Source organism: Gymnogyps californianus, chromosome Z (assembly GCF_018139145.2).
Source record: "Gymnogyps californianus isolate 813 chromosome Z, ASM1813914v2, whole genome shotgun sequence".
NCBI lineage: Eukaryota > Metazoa > Chordata > Aves > Accipitriformes > Cathartidae > Gymnogyps > Gymnogyps californianus.
In genome coordinates, this window is record NC_059500.1 from 73,708,653 (window position 1) to 73,732,352 (window position 23,700).

General features: G+C 42.9%; 1 protein-coding gene across 1 annotated transcript in view; it reads left to right on the forward strand.

The window, feature by feature from the left end:
- The window catches only part of LOC127027870 (protein unc-13 homolog B-like), a 188,294-nt gene extending 166,534 nt beyond the window's left edge, over nucleotides 1-21,760 (forward strand). Inside the window, exons 32-37 of the mRNA XM_050913751.1 lie at nucleotides 6,822-6,878; nucleotides 11,294-11,374; nucleotides 11,774-11,921; nucleotides 17,219-17,311; nucleotides 18,421-18,580; nucleotides 19,770-21,760. Of these exons, the coding sequence (XP_050769708.1) occupies nucleotides 6,822-6,878; nucleotides 11,294-11,374; nucleotides 11,774-11,921; nucleotides 17,219-17,311; nucleotides 18,421-18,580; nucleotides 19,770-20,055 (825 nt within the window). The 3' untranslated portion in view covers nucleotides 20,056-21,760. The remainder of the gene's footprint in view (nucleotides 1-6,821; nucleotides 6,879-11,293; nucleotides 11,375-11,773; nucleotides 11,922-17,218; nucleotides 17,312-18,420; nucleotides 18,581-19,769) is intronic.
- The last annotated feature ends 1,940 nt before the right edge of the window (nucleotides 21,761-23,700 follow it).

Genomic DNA, 23,700 nt, shown 5'->3' on the forward strand with positions numbered 1-23,700 from the left:
ATTAGATCAACACCTGTAAACACTTTTGCCTAATTATTGTCATCTGTTAGTCAGGTGTCTCTCTGTACAGATGTGGTTAATTTGGGCTTGCTTTTTAATGACACCACCCCCCATTTTGCCCCCAAGAAGGCTTTAACATTAGTATGGGCTGGCGTGATTTCTGTGTCTCTGGTGTTGGGGAGTTGGAAGCATGTCCAGATAGTTTGCCTTCAAAGGCAGTCTTTTACGTAACTGTTCAGCTCTGTGGATGTGCTGGATGAATGTGTGTCATGAATGTAGTGATGTTTTTAACAACGGAAGATTAACTCTTCCCCAATTTTGAGAAACCACAGAAACTGATTAAATGTCAGTCATGCATGCCCAGCTGCTCTGGGGGATGACACTCAGTTGGAGGCAGTGTGAAGTTTGGGCTATAACCTCATTATTTGGAGATGATCCAGAACTTCTTTTCATCTCTGGGTTGGAGTAAACTTGCAGTCTGTGGCTAATTTATGCTGATTTATTTTTTTTCCCAGTAGTGGGTAGAACAATAGTAGTTTTCACTGTTCAGCAGTTGCCTACATATTTTGAGTGGACTTCTTGGGTTGCAGTGTCTAGAGAAGTGATGCAAACCTGCATCTTGCACTAGGTGTTTCTTGCTCTGACAGGGAAGGCCTTTGTCTCTGGACTTGATGACAACAACTTTAAACAAAACTGCTGAGATGCAGTGTGCTGTCATACCTACTAAGCATAAAATTAGCATGAGGCGTAATTTGCTAAAGACTGCTTGCTCTGAGCTCAGATTTGGAGTAATCATTTCTGCTTGACTTTTTAATTTATGAAGGAGAAAAAAAATCTAAATTTAAGAAGATGAAATTTCTTTCTCTCAGCTGAATTGCTATAAAAAGTAGTCTTTGGGAACAGGTGCTAAAATCATCATCGAAGAGCAGCATTAACATGACCCCTTCAGAGGAAGCAGTGAGATCAAGGGCCTTGGAGAGAACCAGGGAGGAGCTGCTTCAGCTTTATGCTTGCTGGTTTTGAATTTTAAAGGCAGAGTAGGAGAGTGATTCAGTGCTTGTATCATGAAGAAGGCAATAACTGTGATCAGCCAATTCTTCCAACCTGCGGGATGTTGCTATAAGCCACTTCGAGTTTTTTTTACAAAGAATTTCTTGTTGCCATCACTTCAGTTTCAAATTGAGAAGCTCTTTTTGTGTAATGAAGCGCATCCTCAGTTGTCTGAGATAATGCAAAACGCTCATAGCTGGATTTTTAGCTATCTAATCAATTGTATCGTAGTGAGGAGGCTGAACTAGTCCAAACTGGAAGAGTTGCTGTTTCAGAAAGGCAGTTGTGAACAATGCAACGATTGAAATGGCCTTGTCTGCAGTCCTTGAGCAGGGAACCTGTGGCAAGGCTAGATGGGCTACAAGGGCAAAGAGCTGCTCGCACTGTCCCCTGGGACATAGTGATTTATTCTGTCACCACCAGATTTTCATCATCCCTACTAGTGAAGGATGGCAGGGCAAGGCAATGCAAAACTCAGGGTTGGCAGTGTGGGCAGAGGCAGTACTTTCTCTTTGCTATTCTACTTCTCTGCCATGCACCTCTTATCTAATTTTGCTTTCTTTTTTTTTCTTTTGAAGGGACATCAGACTCAAATAGCCCCAGGCACTGTAACTCACTTTCCTTCCAGCCCTCAGCAATAGAAAGCCCTGGTGCTGCCTCTCCATGTTTGAAGGACCACTGGGTGGGGATTTCCCTCCTAAAACTCCTCTGCAGCCCTTAAGAAGTAGGGGATATTCATGGTAGAAAAGAGTACCTTTTATGGAATATTTTCTCTCCTTTCTGTAAAATTGCTAGAGGTGCAAAAGTGTTTTTGATGGTGGTCATGGAAAGCATACTCGGGTAGAAGGTTCCTGACACACTGCAGTGTGTCTCACTTGTCACTTGCATGACCCTGTCACTGCACAGTGCTTTAATGCCCGTTACTCTCCAGACTGATCTATTCCACTTAAATTAGCTCAGCCTATATTACACAGGGAAGAAAATCTGAGCTCTGCTCTTCCATTCTCTGCTGCTTCTGGAAGATTTTGTGTAGGGTGGGGCTCAGGTGAGAAAGCAGTCAGCTACTGCCTGTGAAGGATGCGATGGGGATGGGGCAGTTTTACAGCCTCCCACTCTGATGACCTGAGCTGCAGGTGCCTTAATGGCTTTCAGATGAGTGGCTTCTGCCTCTCTGAGCGTTGACTGCCTGTGGGTTGTGAGATTAGTAGCAACATGATCTCCAGTAACTCACCAAGCCGTTCACACCTCACTAGTTTTAAGTAAAGGTCAACATTTAATTAAACACTCTCTGTCTTGGATGAGTGGATATGCACAGCTTTCTGGGAATCCTTATTTTGGGGTTCAGTGCACAACGCTTGGGGATATTAATGGATTAGTTATACATTTCTTTCTCCCTCGCTGCTTAGGACGAAACTACAGCATGCCATCAGTGACTAGTCAGGTCAGTGAAGAGTTGCTTAATTTACACACAGATGATTCCTCTGGAGCCTCTCCTTTATTTATTTCACACGGTATGCTGCAGCCATTCACATGAGGCTCCATTTGTGCTTGCTCCTGCTGTGCTTTTTTTCTGCTCATCAGACTTCTCTTCACTAAATGAGAACGTGGTCCAGGATAAGAACAAAATTTTCTTTAAGCTGCGGACAGATTTTACACGCGACTTCCAAACTGGCTGTTCTTCAGGCTCATCTGCAAGCAGCACCACTCCAGAGCTATTCTGTGGTGGAGAGTGTGGCTTTAAGAGGTTTTCTGAAACCTTTGTTAACTTGTGCTAGTTTAAATGAATCCTCTCCCTTGTGCGAGCTAGGAGCAGAAAAGTCCAAGGCTGCCTCTGTGATGAGGAGAAAAAGCTTTCTTAGCCTTCAATGAAATGATAGTCTGTGATCTGCACATGTGCCCAGATCTCTGTACTGACAGGTAATTATTTGCCCTGTTTCCTCCCCACTTTTAAGCCTATTTTCTCAGTGTTTAATACACCACAACAGCTAAAAAATAGTCTTAATTTTTAATGGGTGGTAGCAAACATTGCCTGCTGACAAAGTTTTTTAAATGAACTTAAATGCTGCTGATAAATGATCAGATCTCATTGTTCTTGAATGTAGGAATTAAAAAAATCTGGGAAAGGAATGTACAATACCAGATGAAACTTCCGTGCAGTGGTATGTCTCAGAAAAATAAGCCTCAGTAATAACATGCTTTCCAAAAAAGGACTGGCATTCAAAAGACTTGCAGTAGGCTTTTGTTTCCTAACTTTGTCAGCTGAGCAGTAAGACAGTTAAGCTGTGAGAGTTTGAGCTTCTTGGAATATAATTCAATGCAGTTCTGTTGGCTTCTAGCAATTAAACTTGAGTCAGCTGATGATCCTTCTCTAAATGCTTTCACTGAGGAGAAAAACCCAGTCAGATCATTAACAAGGAATTTAAAATCTTTGTGTTGTGGACTATAGATGTCTTTCATGTTTCCAAAAAGTTTAGAAAGGTAAAACTAATTTCATGAGAAGAACCAGGAAAACCAGCACTAAGGTCTGTCCCCTTTGCAACTACGTTTGCCACAGAGCTAGACAGAAACAGTTCATAACAAGGACTTAATTTTTCCTCATATTCTATCCTTGATGTTTTAATCAATTCCATTGCGGGCAACTTTTCTCAAAACTACCTGATATTTAAGTTTAGTTGTTTTCATTCCCTAGAGGCGCCCCTGGAATAAGTGTCATCTGTAGAGCTTTGTGATATGTTTTCCATGAATAAATAACTTTTTGGAGGAGGTGTAGCATCTTGTTTACAAGAATGCCATTTGGCAGAGGAAGGAGCTGTCCAGATTTTCATTAGATGTTGCCAGCATTGATGACAAACTCAATGTAACAGTAAAATAACTTCTCCTTGCAGACACGTTGACAGAGATTGGCACTGATTGATGAGGATTTTCTTAGTGGGCAAGAACCGAGGAGTAGTTATCTGAGCAGCTTTGTTCTTTGAAGCCTGTCAAGTCACTGGGTATTGCTCAGTGTTACTGACCTGCCCTCCTTAGAAGCCTGCAGCAGGGAGACCACGTGCCTAGGCTAGTTCATGTTGTTCAAATGTACATAAAAAAAAAAAGTGTCCAATGAAGGTTGAAAATATTGGATCAAGAAATGTTAATGTTAGTGTGTTTTGAGACTACTCACTTAAGTTTTTCAAAATTCAGGTTATAAAAATGTTAATTTTTTTTTTCTGCTTGGTCAACAGTCATGAAAACCTTAAGTTTTAAGACCCATAGGTCAAACAAACTTCATGACCAATCATACAGAACAGCAGGCATCCATTGGGTACCAGAGCGGTGGCTGAAGCCATGTCCCCTGGTCGATTATTTGGTGTGGCCCACAGTGAAATCTTTGTGTTGCTCCTGGTGTGCAGTCATGTTCAACCTCACTCGCTGGAAATACAGAGAATTTGTACTCTTTCAGTTTACAGAGTTGTACTCTTTAACATTACCCATTGGATACTGGCAGCAAGTAGAGCTCCCAGTCTCATTTCAGAAGCTTTCCTTTATGGATGCATTGTCCTTGCCTGCACTTTTTTCCCTCCCAAGAGTTGTGAATTTAATCAATTATCAAGAGCTTCTGTTTAGCTTACGAAGTCAACCCAACAGTGAGGGTTAGGTGATGGCTATGGATAGAGCAAATCAAAAGGTTGTCTGTGATTTCAAGTCACAGATTCTTTCAGCTTGAAGAAATTTCCAGAGCTGGCAAAACTAAAGAAAAAGTATCTCATCTAAAAATTCACTTCTGAACTGCTGTTGTAATGGGCAGAGGGTGTCCAGCGTCCCTAGAGCGGGTCTTAGTCTTTCCAGTGTTACAGCTGTAAACTGTTTGCCTGCCTTCCTTCTGTAAAAGAGTACCTGCTACCTCTGGCAACCGGTATAAAGACACTTTTTTGCTGAAGGGAACCTGTCAGTAGGGCTGATGTTAACTTTAATCCTAGAAAAAAAAGAATTATTTCAGCAATGATCTTTGCAGTAGAACCCAGTTCCCAGAGCCTCCTCTGCAAATACATGTATGGGTTAGTTCCTGCTCCATAGAGTACTGTCTTAAAAGGCAACAAATAAACAAATACCGAAGAAGGCAGCAAAGGAAACAAACTGAATGGCATAGGCAGGGGCAAAGGGCAATATAATAATTTTGGGTTTACATCTTGCTTCATTACAGTTTGAGGGATTTGGGGGTGAGGATTGGTCATGGCAGTTGTGGTTAAGGGGGAAGGTGAAAGACTGTTGAGATGAGAAAGGGTGGTAATGGAGAGGGAAGGAGGGCTGTGGAAAGGCCAATTGGATTTACTGGAGACCTTTGGGGAAATATGGTCCTCATGGAGCCAGCAGTCCCCAAATAAGATGAGCTTCATCTCCCAGGTGTTTTCCTGAGCAAAAAGACCCTACTGGAAAGTGCCACCCACCAGTGTTTGTCCCTGGAAGGTTATTTCAGGCATTCAGCTGGGACATGCCCCAGGCACTTCTCAGCTGATACCTGTGGTGACATTTACATGTACTTTTAACCTAGCCCCTTTGTGCTAGCCCCTAATGACCAATTACAAGCAAGGAGAGCCAAAGATCATCTTTGAGAGGGCAGTGCTGCTGACATAACAAAGGCTTTCCTGAGAGAGATAATGGAGGGGAGGTTTAATTAGGGAAGAGGGGTCACCTGTAGCTTTGTCTTGGTCCTAAAGCCCAAATCTGACTAGCCTGAGTGGGCTGAAATGGAGGGCAAAGTTTCATGATATGATAGATGTGCGCAATTCATAGCCAGAATTACAGTAGGCTGAGGTTTTATTCCGCGTGGAGTAATAGGCAGTTGTGACTTTTTTAAAGAAAAAGGCAAGATTAGATGAATGAAAAGGAGCGAAGTGGAAGAAAATAAATTCCAGTAAACCCCACAAAGCATCTCTGGGAGAAGAGGCTGGAGAATTCTTTTGGTTGCTTTTGGCTTTCTCATTAGATTTTGGACTTAACTCCCCAGACAAAAGGAATATTACATAACAAAGAAATGCTGTGGTGGGGAAAAGGAAAAATATCTTTGTTTTAACCATTGCAGAGAAAGTACGTAAAAATCCGTTATACTAGAATGTAAGTGACTTGATGCAAGATTCTCCATCATTGGGATTTATCTTCCCTTTTTGTTTCTTCATTGGTCATACAGCATCAGTTAGCCACGGTGGGGGAAGAAGAGCCATTGGCCAAGCTTTTGACATGTAAAGGGGATGCTGTAGTATTCACTGGACTTTGTTTGCCAGTCTCTCACCCGAAAACTGCTCAGATCCAGTTTTGTTTCTGATCTGGTGTATGCTTACCCCCACCCTGCTGATTGGGCTCTACTTCTATAGAGAGATTGTCATCAGTTGTGTGATCTTTTGCTTTGGCCAGTCTTATGCTGTCTTCGTGTGTATTTAGACTTGAAATCTAAAGGAGCACTTGGAGACGAAGCCAGTGCACTGCCTTCACCCCCAACCGGTGCAATCCATTTGAAGGTGCGTCCTGTTTAAATGGGTGGCTGCAGTAAGCAAGAGTGAACCAGTTAGCAGAATATTGTGCTCCAAAATAGCTCTTGATGTGGTATCCACAGAAATGCCGGGTTTTATACTAGGTAATGAACTGGCAAGGAGTTAAGTTGTTGTGACTGGCCTTGGGGTGGTTATGTAAAATTCTAGCTGTGAACTGACTTGACTTGCTCAAAGGAAAAACATGCAAAGCTTGTTTATAATCTTTTTTTTTCTCCTTTCTTTTCTAACTTCTTGCAATCATAGGGCACACAGTTGATTTTCAGTGCTGCTAAGGAACTGGGACACTTGTCAAAGTTGAAGGTATTGTTCTGCATGGCTTGTGTTAATGTCTGTGTGTATAAGCATGGAAGTGTAGTAGCGCATACCATGTCTTGTGCTTCCAGTGGTTCGTTGCTGAATGCAATTGTAGGGAAATGCTTTTGAATGCATTAGATGTGCTTTTAAATGCTTTCTGCTAACATTAGTATTGTGTTTAACTGTTAAATTTTATTGTGGGTTTAATCATCAAAGTAGTTTCTCTCTTCTGTAGATACAGTGATCAGTTTGGTATATCAATTTAAAATTAAAAAAGTAGAGTTCTCTATATCTGGCCAGTTCCTCTGTATCCCCATGTATAAAAGGGAGTCCCTTATGTGATCTTGATGAGATATCAGTCGGAAAGATGATTGTGCTAGCTATTGATGAATTATATGAACTGTTACAAAAATAACTCTTGCTTATGGAAGAGAGCCTGTGTCTGTAAATTCCTTCTGCGTGGGCTCTCTTTACAGGCAGGCTGGCATTTAGCATGAAGGCTGTGTTGATGTGTTTTGACAGTGCATGACGTGACAGTGCATGACATGAGCATTACTAAGTGCACGCCACCTCATCATGAGCCAATCAAGCATTAATTCACTAGTCGCAATGGGAATGGTATGAAAATAGTGACACCTTACAACATTCAAATTGCACTATGTTGTGGTTTGACTTGTGCTACAAAACAGGTATTGTGCAAGAGGAGGTCTAAATCTGAAGCGTCACAGTGCACAAACTGTGCTGCAAGGAAGACAGAGCTGAACGTGAACTCTGTCTCGGAGCATGATCAGGGGAATCTTCCCACAGCAAAGGGCATTATCCTAAGTGATTAGTGCAATTTGAAAATGCATTCGTCTTTTCCCATAATTTTTTTTTGCCTTGCGCACTTACTACTGCTGTCTTTATACAACTGTCTATTTCCCTTGCCTAGCAGACACATTTTACATACACATGTTTATGAGCCAGGACAGTACAGAATCCATTTAAGGCAGTGCTTGTTAGCCATCCTAGTAAGTGATCTGGACATGCAAGTGTGTCATTAGATGTACACGCTTTTCTCCAGCTGCATTTTGAGGCTGTTAATAGCAGTTAACAGTGACATAATATAAACTTTCAAGTGTGGTTCCCCAGGGGAATAGCTGTCACTCGTGCTGGGGGATGGCCCTGCGCACTCCCACAGCCAGGCTGTCCTCCATGGTGACGTGGTGGCTCCCAAGGATTGCACTACCTCCGCTGCTTCCTGTGCTTACAATGCTCTGTCTCACTTCCATGGGAGAAATGGGTAGAGAGGAGCTTTGGAGACAGCCTGGGAGAGTGGGAGCTGGACCACAGCCTCCAAACGTGACTCCCTTTTCCTGTGAGTATCCCTTTCCCGTTTCAAAAACATTAGCAAGAACCCAGCATTTGGAGGAAGGGAAGCCATCCTGCCTTCTACATGCACTCCTGGTGTCAAAGAGGGAGAGCTCTGAACTTGCTCTCTTTCTCCTCCGAGGTCACAAGGACAAGTTTGTGCACAGACAACTCCAAGTTGCTGTGGCTTGCTTGCATTCTCAGGCATAGCCAGAGACATTCACTGTTATCTTTTACTTCTTCCTTATTTTCTCATTACTGGAATTTCTTAATATATACAAGGTTCCCTTTGCCAGGAATGAGTTGGAAGCTTTGCCGGTTTCCATTCGCACTGGTCAGATGAAGACCATCCCTCAGCAGCAGCCTGTCTTCAGTTCAGTTACTGTAAAACTTAACTTTGGTAACTCTGAACTGCATTTTTAGAAATGCATGTAATCATGCAAATCAGGCAGGCGCTGGTGTGTGTTCAAGCCTTTATTTGCATATCCACATATAGGACTACAGCAGCACAGGTACACAGGATTTTATATGTGGCAAGAGAGCCGTACACAAGTGTGAAAGCACTCTTCCACCTGAATTTTGGAGACCTTTAGTTCAGACAGATGGTGTGAACCGACATTGCGTCCAAAAATTTCCAGAAGAGTAAAGGTGTTACAAGAGTGTAAATTGTTTGGGTCTGTGTAAGCATCGTGGATATTTTTTTTTTTGTCCTTTTGTTTTTGCAGGCACATACAAGCTAACAGGGAAATCATGAGTAAATGGCTCTTCAGAGCCCCTCTCCTGTGCATTTTGCAGTTCCACTAAAAGCCTGGGAAAATTATGGGATGGATTTTAAGCTTTATTTGCCTTAAATAGAACAGGGGGAACAGAGCCCTAGTGAATCAGATAACTCAGCCGAAAACTGAGACTGACAGACCTGACAAGCACAGGCTCTTGTCCTGATGACAAATCAATTTCACAGTGTATTTTAAAATGCTCGGAAAACCAACCATAAGCCTGGCACCTTGGTGCCACATATCTGCCTCCCATTTATTATCAAACTCTTTCTGCTCGGTTTGCTTAATAGCCAGCAGCTGGAGCAGGGAGCAGCAGCTTCCTCTCCCCTGTGCTGCCCCCGGGGTAACCAGCCAAGCTCTGACCTCAGAGGTTCTTCTGACAGTACCTGTGGAGAATACGAGGATGAGTCTGAGAGACCAGGAAAAGATTTTGTTGTTGTTGTTTTTTACTTCTTCTGCTTAAAGTTGCATAATTATTTGATGTAAATATATGTGGCTTGCTCCTGTCTGGCAATCTGGGAAGTGCAGGGTAGCACTCTGTGCAGTCCTTTATAGGAACAGTGTGGGATTTGCAGAGGGCAGGTACGCAGGGGAATGACAGTCGTGGGCTCCTCTGTGTGTAGGTGCAAGCATTACCAGTCCAGTCGCTGGGTTATTATTACATAATGCGTTGAAGTAAATGGCACTGGGAAACTCTCTTAGAAAGCAGTGACATGTTGCATGGGTACTGGCGGGGTGACCGCTCAGAGCAGGGCTGAATGAGCTCTTTAGGTGTTTAAGAGAAAAATGCTGACCACCTGGTTTCTGTCGCAGTGTGGGGAATCTGGCAGGCAGACCTAGAAAGTCATTTCAACAGACATGAAAGTCACTCTGCCTTGGGGACACAGCTACCCTGACTAAGTTGGCCTCTCCCATGAAAGTGAGCTCTGGCTGATTGTGCATTTAATCTGACTGTCAGACAGAGAAAAGAATGTTTTGCCCTCTGTGTACTGAAGTGTGAAGCCATATGATCTTCAGTTGAATTACTCCCAGCTCACAAAGAAGAGGGAGGAGAATTATGGCTCCCCTAAGGACAGCTTGTTGCAACAGAAGATACGTTGCAGCTTACAGAGTACTGTGCCACTGCACATAGGTCCCCAGACCAGGAGCATCCTGTGTGGGGGAAGGAGACAAGTTGAGGCATGTCTCCAGTACTCGAGAAAGCACAGTGCAAACTTGTCTGAGGTACTGCTGACTTGAGGCATCTTCTGTACAGTTTAATGCAGCACTGTGCAAAGGTGCTAGCCAGATGTCTGTGAGAAGCGTGGCAAATGCCTAGCACTGCACCTAGACTGCAGCGAGCCCCGTCTCCATCAGGCAGGAGATGGATCGTGGTGGATAATGAATGGAAACAGCACCAGGCAATGTGAAGAATCACCGGGCTGCAAGATAGCCAGCAGGTTTATCAGTGAAACACACACGTGATGCCACACGCTAGGCATGCTTTACTCAAAGACAATTTAGTAGACATGTCTCCTGGAAAGTGTCTCTTATCAGAGGCTATGACATGTTTAAAGTAGGGATAAGTAGGCTTTGCCTGATTTGCCTGCGTCTTTTTCATGCATGCTTCAGCACCCAGGCTGTAGTCAGCTGGCCTGACCCTCCAGCAGCTCAAACAGTTAGAATTTGGGTTTGTGCAAAACTTTGACATCCTAAAGTGTGCCATTTTTCCCTGAGACCTAGACTAAGCATCAGAGAGAAGGAGCTTAGTGAAATACCAAAGGATGGCACATCCTTGTAGTCAGGCAGGAGTCTAACAGGGATATGCTCCCACTGCAGGAAAGCGAATCCCTTCCCAAGGGATTCCTGGCTTTTTGCTATTAGAGGTGAGGGGTCTTAATGAGAACAACTTCTTCTTTTAGCAAAGGTATTTTCTAGAACATGTTGCTTGTTTGTTTTTCTTCCTCTACACCAACGATATGATGAATTAGTGACCTTTGTAGATGGAAGAATTAAAGAAATCCACAAACAACATATAACAACTTTGCCCAACATCTGGTTTTCAGAATTCCTTGATTTAGGTGGTGTTTTGAGAGTTTTCTTGTGGCTGCTCTAGAATGACGGGGTAGCAAGCAGTTTCAAGTTAAGCTGTAATAAATGACTCTGAGAGACTCCATTAAGCGTTCCTTAAACGGCTGAATAAATGCTGTGGCCACATAGCCACAGCATGAATCCAGAGAAAGTGATGATACTGGGGACTCCTTTTCCTTTAGTCTCTGACAGCGTACTCATGTCAAATATAATGGTTGGTTGCAGGATCATATGGTGAGAGAAGAAACTAGGAGTCTCACTCCAAAGCAGTGTGCTGTTTTGGATCTGGCACTGGATACAATCAAAGTAAGTGATTCTATTTCTGTCTCTGTCATTCCCTTGCTCCATCCCCAAATACTATTTGGGAGGATAGTGCCTGTCCCAGGTCAGGAGATGGCAGGAATCTGTCACTGCTGTTACAGTGATAAAGGCACTAAGTGAGTGATACTGCCATGTTTGTGTAAACCTAAATAGGCTCAGGTGACTGGCATGTGCTGGCAGCCAGCATATTTATATTTAAGTGCTTTGGAAGAGGAAAGCCATGAGCAATTGGTATCAGTTGGTCTAAGAGCTGGATTTCCAGTACAGAAGCTGTTTTGTGAATTTTTCCAGCTCTTTCCCATCCACATACACAATAGCATGTAAATGTTCATTGCTGGTTGCAATTCTTCCTCGGTATTTTTCCTGTTTCTTTTTTACTCTTAGCAATATTTCCATGCTGGTGGGAACGGTCTGAAGAAAACATTCTTGGAGAAGAGTCCAGACCTGCAGTCACTTCGATATGCTCTCTCTCTCTACACTCAGACCACAGATACTCTCATCAAAACCTTTGTCCAGACTCAGACAGCTCAGGGTAAGGCTCTTTTGTGTTGTTGGCAAAGTTGAATGGTGCTATCTGCTCTGTTCATAATTGCTCTGTCTTGTACTGCCAGTTTGTAGAGTGCTTTTGGCAGTAACGTTTCTGGAAACGTGACAGTTCAGAGCTTTTGAAACTGGGAAGGAGGGGAAGGGGGTTATTTCCCACTCAACTACATTTTGACAGAGCAGAAATATGTGAAACATAAGGCCTGGGGTGTTTGTGGTCTTTTTTTCTGCAATCCTCACTTAACAGTCACGTTTCATGAATTAATGTGGGTGGGTAACTTCAGTGAAATTTGAAGTTACTGTACTGAGACTTACACGGTGGTGTGAGAGACCATTTCAGCAAGACACCACCACAGCAACTAGTCAGTGCCTGTGTCACAGGCCAGCTGCCAGCAGCCCATGTAGTCCTGACTAAGGCTGATTGACAGCAATGTGAGGAGTCACAGAGCTACATGCTGCCTGTAAAGGGAGAAGTCTCTTAGGAGAGCAACAAAAGCACTGTTTTGTCTGCAGCTAGTACAGGATATGTGCGAGCTAGATGATTACAAATCACCACAACATGTTAGTAAGCTACTGGGATGGGCCACTGGAGTTCTTTGGTGGTTCTCTGGGAAGGCACAATAGTGGTGCTATTTCATTGATTTGGAAGGGGTAAACAGTTAATTGTCTCTATCTTTCATTGTTTTCATGTAAATATCTCCAGATTGTTGTACAGAATAATTTGGTCTCCAGTCAGGGACTTTCACTGGCTGACTATGAATCTCATTAATCCCAGGAAGAGGGGACAGATGCTGTTAGAGGTTAGGTCAAAACTGAAACTGATGTTTTAAGTTTTCAGGCTGTTTAAATACAAGCATTGGCGTTGGGCTACTACATCTCAGCAGCAAAAGTCATACAATTCCATGGGGGTGTCTTTCTGCCATCTTTTTGTTTAGGGTCCTCTTTCCTTTAATCCTGCCAAGCCTATGAGAGCTGGCGACCCCACAGACTACTAACTCTGTCAGCATACTGTCACACCGAGCCCTGAAATCAAAGGGAAAGCAATCCCTAGCCAACACACTTTGCCCTTATGTGCAAATGAGACTGCTTGATACTGGCATTCCCCAGCCAGTGGAGAAAGTACTGAGAATTCTTGAGCAAAACAAGGTTTGTTTTTGAAGTGAAAAGTTGAGTGTAGTTTTGGGGGACTGAATCATCCCTGCATTTAGCAGCACGATATATTCTTGCTTAGGTTGAAACATACTGCATTAAAACACTGAAGCTGACTAAAGAGTCAGTACCTGCATTTGAGAGAATGGTCCTGTAGCTGTGCCCCAGCAGAGCAACGATGACATCCAGTGGCCAGACAGGTCAAAGACTACTATGTCCACAAGTGACTCCAGGAACTTGGCTGTTGCCATTAGAGTTACACAAAGCACTTTTTAACGGGGAACTTGTGCGCACAGTGTGTTTTCAATCTTCGCTGTTTTATGGCAAATGTTTCCCATTATATATCCAGACCATGAATTGAAGCTAGTTTTTTATGTGGATCCTATTATGTTGTCGTGATGAGCCAAGATACAAGGATGTGTGCAGCACTGCTGTTCTGCATTCCATGCTACAGTCAGGAGTGTTTAAAATTAGAGGAAGAAGATGCTCCATTGAAGTTGCAAAGTGGCAAATTCAAAGCTGATATGAGGAGGCAGCTTCATGCAATGCATGTGTTTAGTAGATACAAAAAGATAATTGAACATAATCTAAGAGCAGCAGGAATATACAGGGTTGCCACAGAAGGGGTTTTTTTGTTTGTTTGTTTTTTTAAGAAGCTAAGGAAGAATGAAGCTCTAGCTTTAGGACATAAGATGCACTCATTACAAAGTCATCGACTGTATCTCATAGCTGACTGATGACATTTCTTTGTGGCTTGTCTGAGCCACTTTAGGAAACAGGTACTGGGCGTGGTAGGCCACTGAGCTGGTCCAAATCAGCATCTTCTACATTAGTAGGCTTGAGAGTTTTGGACCCTGTTCGGGGAATGAAAGACTTGAGCTACGCCACCTAATATTGGTAGGATCAATGATGGAATATCTCTGAGAAAGGCATGACTTGCTCCTGGGATTGGGGCTAGAAAAGGATATGGCTTGCATACACTTGTCAGTAACCGCAGTTGGTAGATTTGTTTGGAGATCTGCGTGTGTGTTGGAGGGACAGAAGGGACAGCACTAGTATTTACAGCTGACATCTGCTTACCAGAGCTCTCTGACTGATGTTTCCCTTTGCATAAGTAAAGCTTCCCACAAGCCTATGGGAGGAAATGGCTGCATGCAGAACTATTTAAATGCTGACTGTTTGCCTCTCTTACTTCACTGCTCAATGGTTGCATCTTCCAGTTTGCACTCATTTTCTTACTAAGCAGGCTTCTATAGCACTATGCCGTTAAATGTTTGCTCTGCAAAGTTGGATCAGCGCTTGCAGTTCAGTTATGCCAGCACAAATTCTGTTTTTGTTTTAACCCAGACAATCCCTTACTCGCCGACAGCCTTGCTCTCCAAAGCCTGTGTTGGTGCAGAAGATCTAAGAGGATATTTTGTCTATTAAGAGTTAGAATATTTGTCTTATGTTTGTTTGAGTGACACCGCTAATTGGATTGTAATTCGTACTCTTCTCTCTTTATCCTGCTTGCTTCTTGCCTTTTGAATTCATGTCTCAGTGCATGATGGGAAAGGTATTAGGTTTACCGCTAATGAGGACGTTCTTCCCGATAAGGGTATGTTCAAGACTAATGTTGTTACCATAACAACATTAGCCAACTGCCTTGCTTTTGAAGTCATCTTGCCCATGCTCAGAAACCTTTTCCAGAGACCCATTCCCTGTAGCTCCCTGTAGAAGTGAACTTTTACCGAATGCTTGCATCCCACAGACAGAGCCACGGGTTGCGCAGTTTAGAAGTCTGTACCCTGCCTGAGAGCCTGTCCCCAAGCTTGAGATTTGTTCACGGGATATGAAAGCTGTCTCGAAAATGGACTGTTTTTTGAGAGATGCTATGGACTTGTTCCCCTACCCTTTACCATGGGCTGTGTATTGCTGGTTCAAGTCCTCGACTTGCATGCGTATGGTCTGCTGAGACGGGCTACTGTAATACATGGTAATGTCTGATTTGCACTCAAGGTTATGGCCGAGCTTGAACTATCTGGCTTGAAGGGGGGTAGCTAAAAGTCTGGGTGCTCAGGAGAGCCCTAAAAAATTAAGTCTTGTTATGTTTCATCTCTCAATTTATTTTTTGCTGTCCAAAGTCTTTTTATCATAGGTGAAATACATCTGTAATGCATTGCACAAGCTCAGTTCTGCAGTTTCACCTTCCAGTATCGCAATACCAATGAGACTTTCATGTCAAGATTTAAATCTGCTTGTCACTAAATGTGCAAGCATGTGTATGCACGCAGTTGTATGTGCTCAGAATGTTTTTCACTGGCCATCTACAAAGTGATTTTTGTCTCTGAACATTTCAGTTAATAGAACAAGATTTTTGTATGAAAAGACAAGAATGAAGGTAGGAAAAAAAAATATCTAAATTTTGTCTCCATCAAAGGTAATGGGATGATTCCGTTGTCCTTCCTCTGAAGCATCAGTGTCTCCTTTATAACCTATTAATTACACTAAAGATGAGCAAAATAAAGACCTGAGTGTTTGGCAGCTGATGTTTTCTGTAGATGTGGCCTGATAAAGTTGTTATATACTGTAGGTAATCTTGTCTATTCCCACGGAAAATGCCGACAGCATAAGTGACGGACCTGCATCATCAGATGGGTCAGGTCAATAATTAAGCCTACCAATTTTAAAGCTCTGTGCTTACATACAGAAAAGAAGGAGCACTGCCCTTCTAAGCGGGGAGAAAACAGTACATTCAAGATCATGTACAAATGTTACAGCCTAGAGGCTGTTTATTGTACTCAGGTCAAGAATGAGAATCTACCCTAAGATAATAATTTGAGGTTCTGTTTTGTTTGCTCAGATACTTTTACTTGTATATTAATGTGACTTTCACTGCCTACAGTTCTGTGCCATGTAATTCTCTTCAGAGAATTGCACAGATTAGCTTTCAGCCTCTTGGTTTTTAAATGAGTGTTTTTGCTGCCTGCAGACTGTTCTTGTGAAAGTTGACTTGTTAGATCTATCTAATCAAAATGTTTGTTTAATGATATCCTTCAAGCTCCTTACCTGGAATTTCAAACACACCAATTCTTTCACTTAGTAATGTGTCTTAGCCTCGAAATTGGCAAAATAACACTGCTGTTCATAGGTACTCAATTACCCTGTAGGTATCGCAATTACAACAGCATTGCTAATTGTCAACCTGTGGTCAGACAGTTATCAAACAGAAAGTAAAATCAATCTCACTATCTTACCAAAGACTTAATTTTCATTTTGCAAAGCAGTCGTCTTCTATAATTTACATGACATCTTGAGTTTCCTACCCAGAAAAATGTCATTTCCACGTATTGCATGATAATTACGATTAAAAGTTAAAAAGTTGAAAACATCATAATACACGAATTGTAAGGTTCATGAGATCTTCTCCCTCTGTTACAACACGTTATCTTTTCCTCTGTGAAGCTACATCTTGTTTTCTCCCTGGCTAACTGATGAAGGGAAATAAGTATGCAAGTTGTGAGTGCTTCTTTCTCATGATTTTTGATGCACAACAGTGAAGGGGTTCTCATTATTTTCCGAAGGGAAGCAGACAGGCAGTCAGGATGACAGCTTGTATCTGATGTACAACATGGAAGAAGGTTCTTGGAGGGTGAGACTGCACTATGGCTCCGTGCAAATCACTAACATCTTGGTCTTTTTTTTCCTAAACTTCCTCTCTGGTGTGTTTTTTTTATTTTGTTGCTTTTTTTGTCCTCCCTTCTTCCCTGAGTGGACAGGAATGCCGATGCCCACCACTGGAATGCCTGCATGTACACACAATAGCTTGGCAGGAACCTCTGAAAAATGCTTGCTCTCTGTGAGGGTCCATTGTCGAGCTTTAGGTCTTTTAAATTCTTTTAAGATTCTTACTAGTATTCTCAACAGGATGCGATCTTCATGGTGGAGTGCAAGAAATGTTAGTGTTTATGCATATTGGGCATGCAAGCCTGATGTTATCTTGCATTAACGTTCCATTATCGGTGTTGACTGAAAAGCTGACTATGGAAGGTGTACTGTGACAACGCTATATTGTCTCACTGAGGCCATAAAGCAAAGACGGGTGCCAATAAACAATAATACATGTGTGCACGGGGGGTGTCAATTTTCTTCCAACAGGCTCTGGTGTGGATGATCCTGTGGGTGAAGTGTCCATACAGATCGACCTGTATACCCACCCAGGAACTGGTGAACACAAGGTCACGGTGAAAGGTATGGCGAAGCGTGTGTTACTGCTCAGGCTCTGTGACTGTGTCGAGGCAAATCTCCAGTTGGCAGTCATTGTATTTCTGTGTTAGCTCACGGGATGTGAATCCAGAATTGTTTTCTCTGTTTCACATCAGGAACATGTAGAGAAACAGCAAATGAGCTTGTCCAGCCCGTGACATGGCAGTGTACAGTCCTGTTGTTTATTGGCAACGATATATGAAGTGAACAAAAATCAGATGGTGGCTCTCACCAGGCGCCACAGTTTAGCCTGTGCTGCAGAGAACAGGGCAGCATGACAGGGCGATGTTGCGAAATTGCTCAGTGTAAACCGAGAGATTGCAGAGCCAGTAAGAGTTCAGAGGCTCCTCTCCCCCGTCCTGAAGGCCACATTGGTCCCTGAAGAGCTGCTCTGAAAATAACCAAAGCAGTGATTCATCCCAGGCTTCCTCTTCCTCCTTCGCCTCCTTTGCTTGAATACAGCATATTTAACTACTTTAATTTCCTCTAAAGATTTATATAAACAGCTTTCAGGCCTCTCTTCTGGCTAAATCTACACTGCAATGCAAAAACTGATTTTCAGAGCTATTTCCTGTGCTTCAGTCTGTTCCCCGCAGTGACCTGAGAGAGAATGAGAATTAAAGAGCTAATAATTCTGGGTTCTGGAACCACCCACAGCTTATGGGCTTTGTTTGTCTTACCTGCAGTCTCATTTTCTTTTTCAACAGAGACCCTAATATCGGCCCCCAAAATGCCCCTTTTTTTTCTCATCCCACACGTAATGTAGACGTAAGCACTGAACTGGCAGGGCAGCCTGCCCAGAGCTGCAGGAATACCTGTTTTTTTGGACTAATTTCTTGACTATGCATATGGCAAAAGCTCTAAGTGCTGTCCCAAGCATTAAATTCCCTTCACAGAACTTAAACTAGAGGAAGAAAGCATATCTTTGTATTACAAAAAAGTCCTGCCCGTGTGTGTCGGGACACTGGCGTGTTTTGAGTTGGACTTTGTCCTCTGAAACAAGAAATTGAAAGCAGAGCAGAGTGGAAAGGTGTCCAGAGCAGTAGGAACAAATGAGTATTTACTGTAAAACAGGTTGTGACTCTCTTTTCCAGTTGTGGCAGCCAATGACCTGAAGTGGCAAACGTCTGGCATGTTCCGTCCATTCGTTGAAATCACCATGATTGGGCCCCATCAGAGTGACAAGAAGAGGAAGTTCACAACCAAGTCAAAGAGCAACAACTGGGCTCCCAAATACAATGAAACCTTTCACTTGTAAGTGTGAAAAATAGCCAGGGGATCTGATGTGGCAAGTGCAACTGCAGAGGAGAGATAGGATTTTCCAGTGTCCACGAAGAGCCTGTTCAGGGCCCAAAAGAGTACATGAACCAGTAGCTTGGCCCAGTCTTGGCAGGAAAAGCTAGATTATGGGTGTTTTTGCTGTGGGTGGGATGCTGAGGTCTATTCTATACCAGCAGTGTCTTTTGGCTACCTTCTGAAACGTGTTGTGTGTCCTGTGAACATACTTTACTGTGCTCCATCATTTTAATGAACTTTGTATCTTTTATTGGTAGAGTTGAGGCTAAAAGTTCATTACGTATTTTTAGTTCTTTTAGTCTTAATGTGTGTTTTTATCCCAACTTGACCTGTGGGACTTGCTTTCTGAACTTGTTTCCAAGGATACAGCCCCTGGAACTGGTAGTAAGTTGCACTGCTAAAATTGCAGTCTTTCTCAACACCGAGTATTGATCTCTTCTTACTTGGCTTTCATTATTACAAAGGCATCTTCCTTCTTGGAAGGCTCAACAAAGAGAGCTACAGACTAGTGCTCATCCAGCTGTACAGTAAGAATGAGAGGAGATGACCAGCAAAAGACTGTAAATATCTTGGGGGAGAGGGACTGTCCATATAATTTTTCTTTGATGTGAGGAAAGGCAGGCTTCCTCTAAGTGAAGAGATTTTGTCCCTTTTTTTTTTTTTATTCTTTTAATTTTAGAAACATCAGAAGGGTTGGAGAGATATTTTTATTAGCTTTCACTTTAATGGAAGGTTCTGAATCTTTAACAAAGACTTCATCTAATTAAAATATTAATTACTGAAATGAAGCAACCCTTAACAGAAGCAGAAATGTTTAAAGTCATCTGAGTTGAAAATCTATTAGCATGGCTTTAATATTCTCCGCTCCTCTCATTTCACAGTTTAACACACACACACATGCAAAGGCAACTTGATAAGGGTTGTCCATTTTTCCTTTTTAAGTAGCCAGGTTGTCTTTGTCAGCTGTAAATCGCCAAAAATGCCCATACGCCATAGGTTTTACTTCTCCCTCTCTGACCAGGGTTTTCTGTAGAAAGGAGTTTTCTGTGGCTTACCAAAGCACTCTAGTCAGCTGCCGACACCTTTATTTTGCAGAGGAATTTATACATTCTGAGAAACCGTGAGTAAACTTGTGTGTGTGTTTCAGCATACTGGGGAATGAAGACGGCCCTGATGCCTATGAGCTCCAAGTCTGTGTGAAGGACTACTGCTTTGCTCGGGAGGACCGGGTACTGGGGATAGCAGTGATGCAGCTCAGAGACATAGCAGACAAAGGAAGCTGCGCGTGCTGGTGCCCCCTCGGGCGCAGGATTCACATGGATGAGACTGGACTCACAGTCCTGAGGATTCTCTCTCAAAGAACCAATGATGAAGTTGCCAGAGAATTTGTAAAGCTGAAATCTGAGTCCCGCTCCACGGAGGAAGGCACCTGAGCTGAGCTGTGTAATGTTCCCTTTTCTCTTTTGCCTTGTGCCAATATGTGCAAGTGTTCAACAATTCTCTTTTATTAATTACAAAAGGTTTTTTCATGTTGTCTTTGTCTGTTCCGATAGCGCACGTGTGCTGTACAGGAAACAAATCCATCAATCTGACGTGAATTATTTATTTTTTAGTAGCTGGGTAAAACACCATAGAGAATGAGCCAATCTCTTCTTATTTAAGATGCAAATTCTGCTTTGTGTATATAAATTATTTTATATTGGAGGCTGGGTATGCTCGTTTTTGTTGATATGCAGCACTGTGATTTTATCCTCTGAAGTTGGCAGACGTTAAAAAGGTTCTACATAATCACACTGCGATGCAAACACACAACTATGTGGAAATGGGGAGAAGAATGATTTGGGGTTTTGGTAAAGCACAGTTATCTCTCATTGAATTCGTGTACTGTGGAGCTGCCAGGGGATGTTCTGGCACAGGTTATACCAATGTCCCAATGTGATACACAGACACCTCAATGTCTGCTTAAAAAAGAAGTTGCAAATTGCTCTGAAGAGGCACACCAAATGAATGTATGACCATGGATGTGCTGCTGTGAGCATGGGTGGGACCAGGGGGACGAGTGCAGAGGGGCCTAAAATCTCATAGCCAAAAGCTGCGAAGGCAACACACCAGGAGCAGGCTGCAGCTGCCCTGCCGTTGTAATTAGATGGTGTGTCTCGGAGAACACAAACCCCCGCGTGCTGCTGGGAATCCTGCATCACCGTGGGGGTGCCGTAAGCTGCTGAACTCCGCAAGTCACACTTTGGGTACCGTGACTGACACGGTAAGGAAGGGAACAACTTTAGAGCCATGACAAATAACATGGCTGCTATATACTTTTTCCACTTCAATATTCTTTTGTTAGTTTTTTGACATAGGATTGGATAATTTAATACTTGCAGGCTTTCTGTAGCATTTTGTTACCCTGGAGTAGCTGAGACCATTCCTCACTATGAACCCAGAAATGATGGCTCGCTTGGGAGAGAGCAACATGTCTCCCCTCTGCAAGCACTCAGTCTGGAGTGCTGGTCAAGGGGCAGCAGGTCCATTCGATTCTGATCTTGAAGTCGCTGTTGGCCGTGCTGCGGTTGATCCGTGCTGATTGTTATTAATCTGTGATTTAACGATACCATTGAAAATATTTTTGCACTGTCTTAAAGAAGCATTCTGGTTTTGTTTTCTTGCAAAATGGGACACTCTCCTGATGAAAGTGATTGCAGGGAGGTCAGAATTTCTGACTGAAAATTCAGAAGCAGGAAGGTCTGGAGTAGTGATTGCACGTGAGGTATGCTTCTTGGAGGGTTTTCATTGTTTTGGGGATTTTTTTGCTATTTCCAGCTGCCCTTGTGCTCTGGAAACTGCAGCTGGAACAAGCCAGTCCTTGCCCATAAAGTACTGTAATACTGTCAATAAATTCAAGGACTGTGTATTGAATGACTTGTTCTTTTCTATTTTCTCTGATACTTGTATAGCTGTATGATACGACTCCTGTATTTCATAGGCCTGCTCGTAGAGTTCTGAGACAGCACATCTGCTTTGTTCTTGTCCATGGTGTATTGTAATAATGCTCTTCAAAACTTCACGCTATTTGTCATGATTTTGAATCATTGTACGTGCCATTGTTACAAGAACTGTTAGTACAGTCTTTAATAAACTCTTTTAGCAGCATTTGGAGTCCTCTGTTGAAGTTTAACTGTAATTGGGTTTGCTAAATCACATAGGGCGGAATCACTGCTGCATCTTTCCAAATTACTCTCGTTTATTACGTAGATACTTCTTTGGTGCTGTAGATGCCCAGCAAGGGGTATGAGTCAGACAATTCCCCCCTCCTCCATGGTGCCTCCGTCTTTGACATCTTGCCCTGAAGTTCTTGGCTTCTGATGACACACTGAGACGTAACAGAAAAGCATAGAGAATAACTTTTCTTCTCCTATCTGGCCTTTAAGTCAAGTTTCCTTTGTACTCAGGTAGCCTCCTGAAGGTGCTGAATGGAAAGACTCAAGCAGGCAGTAGGATGCTTTACAGATAACACATGAAGAAAAATAATTATATACCAAACTTGATTCATAGCTTTCCGTCTGATATGAGCATTAATACTCTGTAGATGGTATTGACAAGAGATGAGAGAATAAACCTTCTTGATGTCAAGTAAACTACTTCCCCTCCTCATTTCTGGGGGATGCTGCCAATTTCCAGCAGACAAGCTCAAATAACTCAGACACTCATATTTCATGATAATGCTTGTCTGAATTTTTGTGATTTGAGATGCCATTTTTTCCTTAGGTAACACATGCTCAGCAACACGAGTAACTCTGCTAACTCACAGTCCAGCTTGTAGCTGTATTTCTGTTTCTGGCTTCGTCATGGGGAAGTTACTGGGTTTGATGGCATATCCTGTGTGATGTGTTGTTTAAAGCACGACTTTAGAGCCCCACTTCAGTACCAAGTTAGATGGTACACAGGTTTCTAACTCATCAGTATGCTCGCTTGTCATCGCTTCAGCGAGCGAGAGCTGCAGTGGAGAGAAACCAATAAAGAGCTATTCAAAGGAAAAGCACTGTCTGTAATCATGGGGAAGAGGCCTGGGCAGGGCAAGAGGTCTGGCTGTTATTAACAGAGCCGGGAACCCAAGGCTCCTGAATACACTGCTTATCCACCAGTCCAGTGCTGCTCCTGCAAACCAAGTTTGTGAACTTTTTAATCACAGAATCCATTTCCGTAAGCGTTGCTTTGTAACATGTTTGTCTAAAACCGTCTGCCCATCTTGCCGTGTTTCTTGGGTTTACACTCATTGTGACACTTTCAAACTTTCTTTACTGCCTGAAACATCTTGCAGACACAAGCTACAAACACTCAGGCTTTTCTTGTACCTGTGGCAACAATACTGTGTTGTGCACATGGCTCTCTTCACTCTCTCTGAACACTCCTCAAAATGACAGCTGGATATAGGACAGACACCGTGTGTATCAAATATATGTACATATATAATAATAAATAAATTAATAAATAGAATACATATTTTATAAATATATGTCTATGCTGGTGTACCTGGGGTGGAAACGGCTATCCTGAGCTGGAAAAGGCTGTTCCAAGAACATCACGGCAAAGATGACAAGCAGCAGGGAGCGGTAAGTTGCCTGCTGTCCCATCCAGGAGTCGTCTGCGGAGTGGAGCGACACTCACTTAAGGTGGGACAGGAGAGAGGTGAGAGATGAGCTGGATGCTGGAGGCAGGCGGGTGAATTCTGCCAATGGTCTGACTGTTCTTGCCGGGGGGCTTTCTGCAGGGTCTGTGGGAACAGCAGAGTGGTTTCAGACCAAAAGTCTGTCTTGTGCAAATCTTGCCTTCAAGAGTGGTTACAAGCAGCTGTCCAGAGAAGAGTAAGAACATGGTAAACTAATGATGCTTCCTTCTGGTGCTGGTCATTTTTAACTTGGGGGATGTTCCTGACTCCATGATTTCTCTTTAGTAAGTCCTAAGCTATCCCTCTCCTGTCCCCCCTTAAGCCCCTGAAAAGGAGTTCTGTGGATTTACAAGTTGTTGCATGAAGACCTGTCTTCTTTTGTTTTGAACCTGGTTCCAACTAATTTAATTTGATG